This window comes from Mirounga angustirostris, unplaced genomic scaffold, assembly GCF_029215605.1.
Source record: "Mirounga angustirostris isolate CCGP_5_RB_7025 unplaced genomic scaffold, mMirAng1.0.hap1 SCAF_8, whole genome shotgun sequence".
Taxonomy (NCBI): Eukaryota; Metazoa; Chordata; class Mammalia; order Carnivora; family Phocidae; genus Mirounga; species Mirounga angustirostris.
The window spans coordinates 2,572,156-2,585,338 of NW_026991716.1; the positions used below are offsets into that span (position 1 = coordinate 2,572,156).

The window sequence follows — 13,183 nt, forward strand, 5'->3', positions numbered from 1 at the left end:
GGAGAGGAACCGGCCGCTGCGGGGGCTCCCTTTTGTCCGAGCGCTTTCTAGCCTCAAGACCTAAGGCTATTTTTTCTCCTTTTCTTTCGTGTTTCCCATCCCATCCTCGTGAAACAACGCAACTTTAACACTGTAGGGGATACATTTAAAAAAGCACAGAGAATAAAATGTGCTGTTTTTATCTGCACATATATGCATGCATTTTCTTTTTCTAACAGTATTTGCATAGACTATACCATTTTGTAAAGGCTTTCTCCTTGTTATACGGGGGGAGGGGGGGATATGTTCCAAACACTAACTTCCTAGAAGTAGAACAAGATGTGCTCATAAAATAGAGAATTTTAAGATCTTCCAGGTATATGGCTAAATTCTCTTCCACCACCAAAGGGGTACCAGTTTTCATTTTAAACAGTGTTTTCCAATACTAACTGACTTTAATAGATCAAAATAAACTTTTGAATCAAAGTATTTCCCATGTATCTTTCACAGCAGTTCCTATTATACCTTACTCAGAATGAGTAGAACCAATTAAAAAAAAATTTAGCTATAATAATCCAGACTTGGTTTCTTGTATAGAGAATTAACTTTTAAAAATGGTAACGGGCTGGCTAATCAGTATAACATAATATATATTTTCTCCACTGATTTGAGGAAATTAATTGTTCATATATTGAATAGTTCACTTAAAATTATTTCTTGAATTTTCACTGTTATGCAGATGAGTCTATTTGTACTGGAGAAGTATTATAATTATTTGTAACATTGAAAAATATCTTAGTATTTGGCTATACATTTATTATGGTAAATTTGTTAGCTTTGAATTATTGTGTCTTCCTAACCTGAAAAGTACTGAATCTCTCCATCAACCTAGGTCTTTAAGTGTATCTCAGTCGTGGTTTTTTTCTAGATAAAATATAATTAAAGACATTTTTTAAACTTTCATTGATTACATTTGTCATTAATGAATAAGTATAAAATTCAAATGCAGGGAAAAGAATTTGGTCTTTCTAAGAAAATCTTTATTAAAAGAATATACTTAATACATACTTAGTTAAAAAATATGTATATATAGACAATTATACTATTGCTTAAATTCTGAGAAAATTTAATCACTCTTTTCAGCATTAGCTTGTAATCCCCTTGTTATCCAATTATTTTCTTGCTATCCTTTATTTCAGTGAGTTACTTTTTTAGCAATGTTACATTACAGTATTTCCAAAGTATTCCATTTAAATTTCATAAAATATATAAAAATAATTTTTAAATGTCATTAAAATATTGAGAATTTTTTCTGCATTTATGTTGCAATAGAAGAAAACTTGCCAAACACTTGAAGAAACAAAACATTCAGACAGTGGGAGGCGAATTCAGTATATTTTATAGAGGGGGGGATAGCATAGGTTAGTTTAAGGGCAAATACAAATAGAAAATAAGAGACTTACTTCTCCCTGAGGGTCCCTCTATTTTCCTTTTTCTCTTTCAGAATTTCTTTCTCTGTCCTTCCCAAATGTAGGTAAATCCTTTTGACCGCTAAATAAGTCTTTGGCCAGCCTCTTAACTTAGGAACTTTCCTCAAGGATCTTTGAGTCCTTTATTTTGAAGTGTAATCATCAAGAACAACAGCACTCTATCTGCCAGTGTCTTGAAAGGGAAATTTTACTTCAGCTGGTATCTGAGTCCACATTGCGAATCCTACCTAATGTAAAGGGTGGTATCCACTTAGGTCTAAAAAAGTGAGATTTCTTTCTATCTTTGCCATTCTTTAGAAGATTGCCAGTGATGAGCATAATATTCTGGCTTTATGCTTATTGAAGAATGACATTGTTTTTTTTTCTTCCTTATTATCTCCCCAACATTAGTTCATTGGAATACATTTTACAGACCCTACCTTCTCTACTTTAAAAATCAGTAAAATTTCCATCAACCAGTAGCCTCCCTCTTTATCTGATTTCATGGATATTTGCATAGCCACTAGTCATGATAAAAGGTAGCAATGGATGGATAGCTGAAAAGTTGGTCAGGCTCTTTATAGTTTCTGAAATTGATAGCCAAAGGTATTTATTTTTCTATAAACCTACAGTATATTATTTTATAAAAATACAAAGCTATTTGGGCTGTTTCCCAATACTAACTGACTTTAATAGATCAAAATAAACTGTTGAATCAAGGTATTTTCCATATATCTTTCACAGTTAAGGGTAGCTGAATATGCCACCCAAACTATGCCTCTTTGTCATAAGGATCATTTTGAACTGATTATTTTTGAGAAATGGCATATACAGGAGTATGTCTGAAAATAGAAGTTACTTTTTAGTAAGAGACATTTACATTTATAAAGGAAATTGCCATTTCTAAGTACCAGGAAGGAAGACTCTAAATTACAGGAGAATTTTAATGGAGAAGACACCTACTTTAATGTGTATATCAAAACTTACCCTTGTTTATCTCGTTTTTCCTGGTATTGTCTCATAACTGTCGCCCCCCCTCCCCCCACCCCAAAACATACCCCTTTCTTTTATCTTTAGCTGAAGATGGTATATGAGGGGGTAGCTTGGCCATCTTGGGGGGTTTATTCATTTTTCCTATCTCCTGTGTCTACAGGAGGTATACATGTTGATAAAAATTTGGTTGTTTTTCTCTTAATAATCTGTCTTTTATTATTGGAATCTCAGCCAAGAACTGAAACAGGTAGAGGGAAACTTCTTTTTTCCTCCGCAACACAGGACACCTCACAGCCGGCAGCAAGCTTTCTTAGTCACGCTTGTAAAGTACATCCTGTACCTACGGCTGCCTTTAGGCCAAGCCGCCACTGTCTCTCAGACTTCCACAGTTTAGGCTAATTCTGAACTTTGTGTTCACCACATACTTGTCTTAATGAACTTCCAAAGTTATGTAAGTTGGGTTTATGCCGTTCCCACGTTCAAAACTTAGAATGGTCATTTCGAAGGATCTGCAAAACTCAGCTTGGCACGGTCTGACCTCTGCCTGTGTCTGTGAACTCACTTTCTACCCTCGTTCCCTCTGCTCTTGATCTTTCTTACACATTCTTGATTGTAGACTTGATCTTTACCTTCCTTATGCTTTGTGATCCTGCTGAAACACTTCATGTATGTGATGGCTTCGGGTATTTGCATTAACTTCTTAGAAGACTTCTCCCAGCACACCTGTCAGAATGGCTATAACCAGTAACACAGGAAACAACAGGTGTTGGCGGGGATGCGGAGAAAGGGGAACCCTCCTCCACTGTGGGTGGGAATGCAAGCTGGTGCAGCCACTCTGGAAAACAGTATGGAGGCTCCTCAAAAAGTTGAAAATAGAGCTACCCTACGACCCAGCAATTGCACTCCTGGGAATTTACCTGAAGGATACAAAAATACAGATTCAAAGGGGTACATGTACCCCGATGTTTACACAGCAGCATTATCAACAATAGCCAAATGATGGAGAGCACCCAAATGTCCATCGACTGGTGGCTGGATAAAGAAGTTGGCATATATATACAGTGGAATATTACTCAGCCATCAAAAAGAATGAAATTGGAACTAGAGGGTTTTATGCTAAGCAAAATAACTCAATCAGAGAAAGACAATTACCATATGGTTTCACTCATATGTGGAATTTAAGAAACAAAACAGATGAACATACAGGGGAAGAAAGGAGAGAGGCAAACCATAAAACAGACTCTTAACTGTAAGGAACAAACACGGTGTCTGGAGGTAGGCAGGGGGGATGGCCTAAATGGGTGATGGGTATTAAGGAGGGCACTTGTGATGATAAGCACTGGGTGTTGTAGGTAAGTGATGAAACACTAAATTCTCCTCCTGATACTAATCTAATATTATACTCTATGTTAACTGGAACTTAAATAAAAACTTGAAACACAAACACAAACAAAAAAAGAATACTTTCCTCAAAAGAACAGCATAATTTACCACCAGGTATGATTCAAATCTCTGCTTAAATACCATCTGGTCAGAATTTTTCCAGGATCATTGTATTGGCTTGAATCATGTCCTCTTTCACCCCCAGTTTATGTCTACCTGGTTTCCTCAGAATGTCACTTTATTTAGAAATAAGGTTTTTGCAGATGTAATTATTAAAGATCTTGAGATTTAGTGTGGGCCTTAAATCTAATGACTGGTGTCCTTAGAGGGGGAGGGGAGGGCATGGAATTTCCCCCTCAAAGCCTCTAAAAGGAACCAACCCTGGTAACTCCTTCATCTTGAGCTTCTGGCCTGCAGAACTGGGTAAGAATACATTTCTGTTACCTAAGCCATCCAGTTGGTGGTAAATTGTGACAAGCGGCGCAGGAAAAGAGTATCGTCACCCAAAAGGGAAGACCCACAGCTGCACCTGTCTCTCCACAGCCCGTGAACCTGATAGCACTGATCACAACTTAAAAGTTAATATTTTTTTAAGTTTGTTTTGTTTCTTGCTGGAATATAAATGCTCTGAAGGCAAGGAAATGGTCTTGTTCATTTTGCATGTGCGATGTCTCGTTGGGTATGTCCTGGTACAGTTGTCAACGAATGACTCCTCTTAAATAGGTGATATTTTTCCCTTTCACGGAGAATTTTATAATTTATTACCTTCTTCATTGAAACTCATGTTTCCAAATTGGTGCTACCATAATTTTGAGTCTAAAATGTGTGTAATGTAAAATTAATGGCATGTTACAAGTATAGTTAGCATTTCTTTTTTGTGTGTTTCTTTTGTTAGAAAGAAAACCGCAGGCCCAAAAGGGCTTCACTTAGGTTAAGGCCCCAGTTCAGCAAACGAGGGCTTAATACCTAATCGAATTGCAGTTTCAATCTTCCCCAGAAATGTAAATTTTGACCAGTCAGAAATTTTCCGGTAAGCACCAAAGAGGTAATCTGTCTCAGGGACCTCCTTCCCCCCACAAAAGGAACATGAGGTAATCTGCATAATCAGACCCCCTGGCCTTTCCCCTAACAGGTGATCTGGCCTGAAGCAATCCTTTTTCTTTTGTTTATACTTTCTTGCCTCACCCTTCTTATAAAACATTCCATTTTATATACTTCCTCAGATGCTGCCCAATTCGTGAATCATTTAATGAAGTCAATTAGATCTTCAAATTTACTTGGTTGGATTTTGTTTTTTATTTTTTTATTATTTTTTAAAATATTTTATTTATTTATTTGACAGAGAGAGACTCAGCGAGAGAGGGAACACAAGCAGGGGGAGTGGGAGAGGGAGAAGCAGGCTTCCCGCGGAGCAGGGAGCCCGATGCGGGGCTCGATCCCAGGACCTGAGCCACCCAGGCGCCCAGAATTTTGTTTTTTAACAGATTGTTGGCTCATATGGTCTATTTTGCTTGCCTACTTGGGTGCTTTAGATTTGATGAAATTTGGTACTAAATGCTGCAGTCACCGTGAACATATGTCTTCGTGCCATTTGATCAAATAGCCCTTCGGAAACCCGGAGAGGTTCATCTTAACCAAAAACAAAATTTTTTTTTAAGATTTTATTTATTTGACAGCGGGAGACCAGCTGCTCTCTTAGCTGGGGCAACAGAGCCGAGGGGCGGAGTATCCCGTGATGGGAAGTGGGGAACCACCCTCAAGCATTAACGACCGCCCAGACCCGCCTGAACTTACCCCGACTCCACAGGTGGGCCACGGAGTGACCCACGCAGTGACTGACAGTCACTTGTACATCCTTATCATCCTGAAATCCGCCCACGGAGGGGTACAGGGCTCGTGTGTGTCTAGGCTTGTTTCCAGCACATGTTCAATCTCACGCCACCTCTACATTCAAAGAGGAGGCCCATCTTCCTCAATATTCACCCTAAGCCTAAATAAAAGCAACCCATCCCCCCTTGCCTGGGGAGTCATGGCTTTGGAAGTTATCCGCCTGACCTTATTTGCAGCAGATAAACTTTCCTTTGTGCACTCACCTGGTGCAGTTCTTTCTTATTTGGGAGAGAAGAGGGACAAGCGACTCCGTGCTGAGCGCCCAGCCCAGGGCGGGGCTCGATCCCAGGATCCCAGGATCCCACGACAGGAGATGATGACCTGAGCCGAAATCCGGAGCCAGGCGCTTAACCGACGGGAGCCCCCTGGTGCCCTTGCCGTCTGTGACTCCCCAAGACGTGAACTCACGCATGAGTTCCGTTCCAACGATAGAGGTTTTCCGTGTGTATTCCGTCTGCTTTCAGATGTTATTCCACATGAGAGAAATCCAGGCCTCCTATTTCCCTTTGATTTGGGTTGCAGCCCACAAATACATTGATTAGTGATGAGGGAGCAGAAGGCTCGCTGAGGACAAAGCAGCAGCTGACCCCCTACACCCCCCCCCCCATGTGGTATGTGTGACATTCCTCAGGCACTCCCGGCTGCCCTAAAGGAAAAACAAATGGTTAACTGATAAGATCACAGTCCTGCAGGACAGGAGTCTCCCTCAGTTTACCAATGTCCTAGTGATTTACAAGGAAGCTTTCTCATCAATAGCCTAATTCCAGAGACCCATAACTCGGTTCCTGAAGCCCTAACATCACCCTCCCCTCCCTAAAATTAAGGGAGGCTGAGGCCGAAGGAAATGCAAATAAAATGGAATTTCTTCTAAACCTGAAGCCCATTGACAAGGACGTGTGATAGGAGGAATGTAACATTCCTCCGGGAAACCCCCATCTGTTTTCCTGTTCGTGCCTCCTTAGAGGGGAAAACAGCCTTGGCCTGACGATGACCAGGCCTCCAGGACCCCGAGAGTCTTTAGCACACAACAGTCCTTCTGGACTCTCGCCTCCCCAGCTCCCAAGTATAAAGTCAGCCACACCTCACAAACCGGAGCAGCTCTTTCTGCCCACGGGTCCTGTCCCCGGGGTCTAATACAACCACCTTTTTGCACCAGAGACGCTCAAGAACTCTTGGTCGTCGGCTCCGTACTCCACCCCACCAAACCTCATATATATTCTAAAACTTCATCATTATGGGACATAAAGGGAAAGGAGCAGAATCCAGCCAAGGCAAGGGCAGGTCATCAGGCTAAAGGAAGGATTGATCATCGTCCTTCCCTCTTTCCTCCATCCCCTTCCCCCTCAATCTTCCCACCACAACCACATGGTTTTCTTACTGTCTCTCTGCACTATTATAAAAAGTCCTCATCAAGCCTATGGAACTTGAAATGAGTAGATTATCCAAACTAATGGATATATAAATATCTACAAATAAAAGAAAAAGTGCTCAATTATATTAACACAGAACATTAGATTTAAAATGAAAAAACCAAAAGCCTTAAAAGTAAAGAGAGAGCTTTCATTTGCTTTAAACTTTTTGTTTAGAAATATTCTGTGTATCATTTAGAAATATAATGCACATTTCAGATTTTTTATTAATACAGACCCAATACTGTACTATTATTCACAAAATATTAGCATTAAGTATTGAGAAGTAGCAGAATAGGCCACCCCAAAATGTTCCATTCTGGCATAAGGTTGATTTTGAGCTGAAGGCATTTGAGATGAAGCAGATAGAAGAAACGCCCTTTGTCTTCCTGCTTATTTCCCTAAAAGCAGGAAGTAGATTTACAAAGCTGTCCCTCCTTCCCTCTCTACCTGGAAGGACAAAGGTTAATCCCAGTGTCAGAGTAGGCAGTTAGTTTAGGCTCTAACAGGATGCCCGGAGGCCAGCAAGGAGGAGGCTGTGGCCGGCTGTGGGGAAGGTCAGAGGCCTGTCCTGGCAGCGTCCACGAGAGGCTGGATCCCACCAGACAGGCCCAAGATGGTGGCGCCACGACAGGAAAGCCCTGAGCAAGTGAGGAAGAAAAAGCTCAAAACCCTGCTTCCAGCCCCAAGTAATAAATATTCTGTCCCCTAGTTAACAACTGTCAATAAAAGATAGAAACCCAGCCCGCAGGATGCACAGTTCTCTCTCTTGAGCTCACCATGCTCTCTTGAGAGTGTACTTTTGCTTGAATAAACTTTCCTGCTTGTACCCCTCATACACTGTGCTGTGTCTGCCTTTGAATTCTTTCTCGTGAGGAGACCAAGAGCCTTCTGCGATATCTTTAATATGGGTTGGGTCCAGACCTCAGGGCCCAGGGTCTCCCAGTTCACCCAGCAAAACCAGTAAACAGCTTTAAACCCTTATCAATGGAGAAGGTGCCAACTTAAAATCTGCCTAACAAACTTTATTCTTGTTTTCCTGGTAACCTTCCCATAACTGACTTCCCTGCACCTTTTGTCTTCGGTTTATAGGGGCCGAGGGCAGGATGCCCCAAAGATGTGCCACTTTGCCGAGATTATTCTGAGCTGAAGACAATAAAGACCGTGTGGTCTTGAGAGAAACTTTTGTCCCTCCCTTAACTGCATAAAAGAGTCTAATTTGGGGTCTTTCCCAGAAGAGGATTATGAACAGAGATAAAAGTTATCTGAGTGACCCATCTGTTCGGCAGGGCAAACATCTAATTACAAAACACCTGCTCTTCTTACTGCCCCATGCAGGTCATCCCTTCTCTTCGAAACCCCAGACCCCTTTTCCTTAGTTCAGAATGAGATAGATGCCTTCTTCTGCCTGTCTTTGGAATTTCCAGGTCTGTGTGGATTCCCTGTACAAATGCTATTAAATTAGATTTTTCTCTTGTTAATCTTTCTCATGTCAATTGGATTCTTAGTCAGGCCAGAAGGACCCTTGAAGGGGACAGGAATTCTTGCTCCCTGACAAGCTGAAGACAGTATTTAAGCGGTATTTCTAAGGCACCTTGGGGGTTCCTCGTTGTGCCCAGTGTAGCTTCCATGTGTACATGAGGTACACATGTTAGAAAGGAGACAGCAGGCCCCAGATGGAGTCAGTTGTATAAACCCGACATCAGCAAAATAAGATTTAACACCTAATCTCATCATAGTCCCACTCCCAGATTCCCACGCCCACCCCCAGGAATGTAACCTTTCACCAAGTGCAATTAACCTAGACTGCTAGTGAGATAATCCACCCAGTGGCCCGTCCAATCCCTTTAGGAGGACGACCTTGCCTGAAACAATGCATTTTTTGCTAGTAATTTCCTTTTTCTGCCACCTTTCCACCTTTAAAAGCCTTTTCTATAGCTCAGCGGAACTCCTTTCTATTGCTGGATGGAATGCTGCCTGATCCAGGAATCATTGAATAAAGCCAGTTTGACCTTTAAATTTACTCAGTTGAATTTCTGTTGTTTAACAATGTTAATAAACTGTGCTGTGTGTGTTTTTCTCTTGGGACAGCTGTCTTTTATTACAGGGATCTCAGCCAAACACTCAGAAGAGTAGAGGAAAAGTCATTTTTCTTTCCCTATCATGGGAAGACATATTTAAGGACAGAACAATTAAATAATGAGTAAAATTATTTGGGTCACACAGCTTCTATAAAGCCCATCAAAAAGTCAAATATTCTACTGGGGGGTGGGGTGGGGTGCATCTGAGTACCTATCATTGTTAGATCCTGTTGTCAGCATTTATTTTTATTCCAAGAAGTCATATGTATACCAGGATTAGAAGTAGTTTTTACCTTAAAAAGTAGTATTTTACCTCAAAAAAAGTAGTTAAGTACAAGAAATAGGAAAAAGGGTATGAATATTAATATGACATATTAATAGACTTTAAGTGTTAAAGAAATCCCATATAGGAAGGGGTGCTTTCAGGGAAAAATTATAATTAGGTTGAAAAGTCATGGGTAGGTCAACCAAATTTTAGAATAAGGGTTTTTAACCTGGAGTCCATATACGCCAAAATACCTCCAAGGATAAAAATCGTCAGTGCATGGTTGGGCGGGGGGTGGTAGTGAGGAGAAACCCCATGAGTTGGGATGGGGAAAAATATAATTTACTTTTGACTGATCTTTAGCATTTCCCTTTATAATGAATTTAGGCCACAACCTTAGTACCTGTGAGTTTGTCACCCAATGGAAATCACAGATAATCTCATTTCTCATAACAATTGCCAAAGTATCTTGAACCATTATTTTACTTGTCTAATTATTGATAGCACTTAGGCTCACCAAGATTGTATTATGTAATGTGTTCACTGTTTAGGCACATGTCAGTCCTAGCAACTTTATTCTTAAAAATACGTTGATAACTAATGGGATTTTTTTTTTTTTTTGCAATTTTTGCATTTTATGCACTTCAAATATTATTCTGAGAATGATTTCCACAAATGTCACCAGGCAAAGGTGTCCATGACATTCAAGAAAAAACCGCTAAGAATGTTTTTTCCCCCCTTTTTGAGATGACATCATCAGTGAACAGAGAGTAGGAGGCAAGATTCTGTGCCCTGGGGAATAAAAACCGTTGGCAGGGGTTTTCCTTATTTCCTTACAAAAGCAACAAAAGTTAGGTGTGATGCACATCAATCGACCTTCCTCCATACCTAACCCTGCCCGCTGGGAGGAGACCAAGGCTCGTCAGGAGCCCACTACACACTCCATTCCTAAGCAGCCCTTTGTCAAAGCACACCAGAATCCTCTACTTATATAGTGTTTTCCTCACTCCACTTGCACCTTTAAGTCTGTAACGCAGAACAGCCTTTGGGATTAGCAACACTTTACACTTCAATAGCACTAGTTATGGGAAACATCCCTTATATGTTAAGGTGTGACACACTACGCTGAGGCAACAGCCTTGACTTCAGGCTCATCCCAAATGTGAGAAACTTTTCTCGGGCTCCAGAATGGTGTCATAGCTACCCATGGAATCCCAGTAGTTTATCCATTTGGCAACATCGAGGGTGGTGGAGGGCAGTGCCTCAAAGCCTATGTATTGTTAGGAAAACTGGATGCGACTCTTGGCAGCCTTTGGATGGGGGAAGACTATCCTGCAGTGAAGCTCTCCATGGGCCGGTAGGGGACCGGATGTCCTTGGGCATGATGGTGACGCGCTTGGCGTGGATGGCGCACAGGTTGGTGTCCTCGAAGAGCCCCACCAGGTAGGCCTCGCACGCCTCCTGCAGGGCCATGACGGCCGAGCTCTGGAAGCGCAGGTCGGTCTTGAAGTCCTGCGCGATCTCGCGCACCAGCCGCTGGAACGGCAGCTTGCGGATCAGCAGCTCGGTGGACTTCTGGTAGCGCCGGATCTCGCGCAGGGCCACCGTGCCGGGCCGGTAGCGGTGCGGCTTCTTGACGCCGCCGGTGGCCGGCGGCCGGCCGCTTGCTGCGCCGACTGCTAAACTCAGCCAGCTAAGCTTTTGCGCACCAGAAAATTTCATTAATTGACAAAAGCTAATAGCTCCCTGTGGACGCACACTGACTAGGTAAACAACTCAACAAGGTATGTAAGGAGTGTTTTCCAATTACCACAAATTCTCAAATGGGGGAAAACCTATCGTTCATCGCAGGTTTAGACTTTAATGTAGTGTTCTGCTTTCAACCCGGGATAGAGGATAGATGAGAATGGCTCAAGTTTTCTACGTCCCACTTTTTCTCATTTAGTATAAAACAAATGTTAAAGTTCTTTTCCAGAAAATATAGGTGGCCCTGAAAAGAGCCTTTGGTTTGGACTCGACTTACTCGAGCTACCGTAAATGGTCATTTAGACCACTACTTGCCCTTGGCCTTGTGGTGGCTCTCGGTCTTCTTGGGCAGCAGCACGGCCTGGATGTTGGGCAGGACGCCGCCCTGCGCGATGGTGACGCGGCCCAGCAGCTTGTTGAGCTCCTCGTCGTTGCGGATGGCCAGCTGCAGGTGGCGCGGGATGATGCGCGTCTTCTTGTTGTCGCGCGCCGCGTTGCCCGCCAGCTCCAGGATCTCGGCCGTCAGGTACTCGAGCACGGCCGCCAGGTAGACGGGCGCGCCGGCGCCCACCCGCTCCGAATAGTTGCCCTTGCGGAGCAGGCGGTGCACGCGGCCCACCGGGAACTGCAGGCCGGCCCGGGATGACCTAGTCTTGGCCTTGGCGCGCGCCTTGCCGCCTTGCTTCCCGCGCCCGGACATTGTGACCTCAGATTGACGCAACAGTAAGTTACCAAAGTGAAAGCGTGGGGGTAGCAGTTTTTATAACCCTTATTGGGCTTGAAAAAGAGAATTTTTCATTGGTTAAGATTGCAGCTTAACCAATGGAAATGCAACTTTGGAATCCTTGCGTTCTGATTGGGAAGACGTTACCCTGAACAGCCACCAATCAGAGAACAGTGTAATTTACACCTTATTTGCATAAGAGGTTCTCTGTAAATGGGACCCATTACGTTTTTCTCCCCCTATTTCTTTAGAGAGCTTTTGATCTGTTGCGAATCATGCCCGAGCCCGCCAAGTCGGCCCCGGCGCCGAAGAAGGGGTCCAAGAAGGCGGTGACCAAGGCGCAGAAGAAGGACGGCAAGAAGCGCAAGCGCAGCCGCAAGGAGAGCTACTCGGTGTACGTGTACAAGGTGCTGAAGCAGGTGCACCCCGACACGGGCATCTCGTCCAAGGCCATGGGCATCATGAACTCGTTCGTCAACGACATCTTCGAGCGCATCGCGGGCGAGGCGTCCCGCCTGGCGCATTACAACAAGCGCTCGACCATCACGTCGCGGGAGATCCAGACGGCCGTGCGCCTGCTGCTGCCCGGGGAGCTGGCCAAGCACGCCGTGTCCGAGGGCACCAAGGCCGTCACCAAGTACACCAGCTCCAAGTGAACAGTGAGTTGGCGGCAAATTGGAAACTAACGGCTCTTTTAAGAGCCCCCATATTTTCAAAGAGAGCTGCTGCTTGTTTTTATTCCGTGCTGGGCTCCTGTAACTTTACAGTAATTGCTCTGCGAGGTACGGCAATCACCGAACAATGTCAGACTTTTCCTGTCGCGATAACTAAGCGACAAGAAACATTACCAGGTCCTGGCAAAGCTCTGAAACTCCTTTGTGCAAAGCAACCGCTCTGAGCTTGTCACTGCCCCTTGGGAACTATTTTCAAAAGGGCTCTGCCACCGGCTCTGGGAACCATTAGGATTAAGTAACTGGCAGAGAAAGCTAAGCTCGAAGCACATTCAAATACACCCCGGTTACCGGTCGAGAGTAAAGAGCTGGGCGCGGCCGCGGGCGCAGGGGTTGCGCGGGCAGTTTGAATTTGCCGCCTTCCTTTCCGCGCCCTGATTGGTTGCCGGCGCCTGGGAGGCGACCGCGGGTTTGCATGCGCGGAGGCCCCGGCCACTCCGGCCCCCGAGCCCCGCACACAGCAGCCGCTGGAGGAGACATTCTCCCGAGTCTGGGCTGCTTTTCATTCTCCTC

At 43.8% G+C, this 13,183-nt stretch overlaps 3 protein-coding genes across 3 annotated transcripts; 1 reads left to right on the forward strand and 2 right to left on the reverse strand.

The window, feature by feature from the left end:
* Positions 1-7,253: 7,253 nt before the first annotated feature.
* Positions 7,254-11,191, reverse strand: LOC123842852 (histone H3-3-like). Its single transcript, XM_064598452.1, has one exon. It carries the CDS (start codon positions 11,189-11,191, stop codon positions 10,733-10,735), a length of 459 nt encoding a protein of 152 aa, XP_064454522.1. The 3' UTR covers positions 7,254-10,732.
* Positions 11,192-11,513: 322 nt separating this feature from the next.
* On the reverse strand, positions 11,514-11,942 carry LOC135365675 (histone H2A type 1-B). The gene has a single exon (XM_064598466.1). It carries the CDS (start codon positions 11,913-11,915, stop codon positions 11,523-11,525), a length of 393 nt encoding a protein of 130 aa, XP_064454536.1. The 5' UTR covers positions 11,916-11,942; the 3' UTR covers positions 11,514-11,522.
* Positions 11,943-12,199: 257 nt separating this feature from the next.
* Positions 12,200-12,642, forward strand: LOC135365681 (histone H2B type 1-C/E/F/G/I). The gene has a single exon (XM_064598483.1). It carries the CDS (start codon positions 12,215-12,217, stop codon positions 12,593-12,595), a length of 381 nt encoding a protein of 126 aa, XP_064454553.1. The 5' UTR covers positions 12,200-12,214; the 3' UTR covers positions 12,596-12,642.
* Positions 12,643-13,183: the final 541 nt, after the last annotated feature.

Excerpts from the sequence above, each read along its gene's own strand:
- LOC135365675 (XM_064598466.1), bottom strand. The coding sequence starts at position 11,915 with ATGTCCGGGCGCGGGAAGCAAGGCGGCAAGGCGCGCGCCAAGGCCAAG.
- LOC123842852 (XM_064598452.1), bottom strand. The coding sequence starts at position 11,191 with ATGAAATTTTCTGGTGCGCAAAAGCTTAGCTGGCTGAGTTTAGCAGTC.
- LOC135365681 (XM_064598483.1), top strand. The coding sequence starts at position 12,215 with ATGCCCGAGCCCGCCAAGTCGGCCCCGGCGCCGAAGAAGGGGTCCAAG.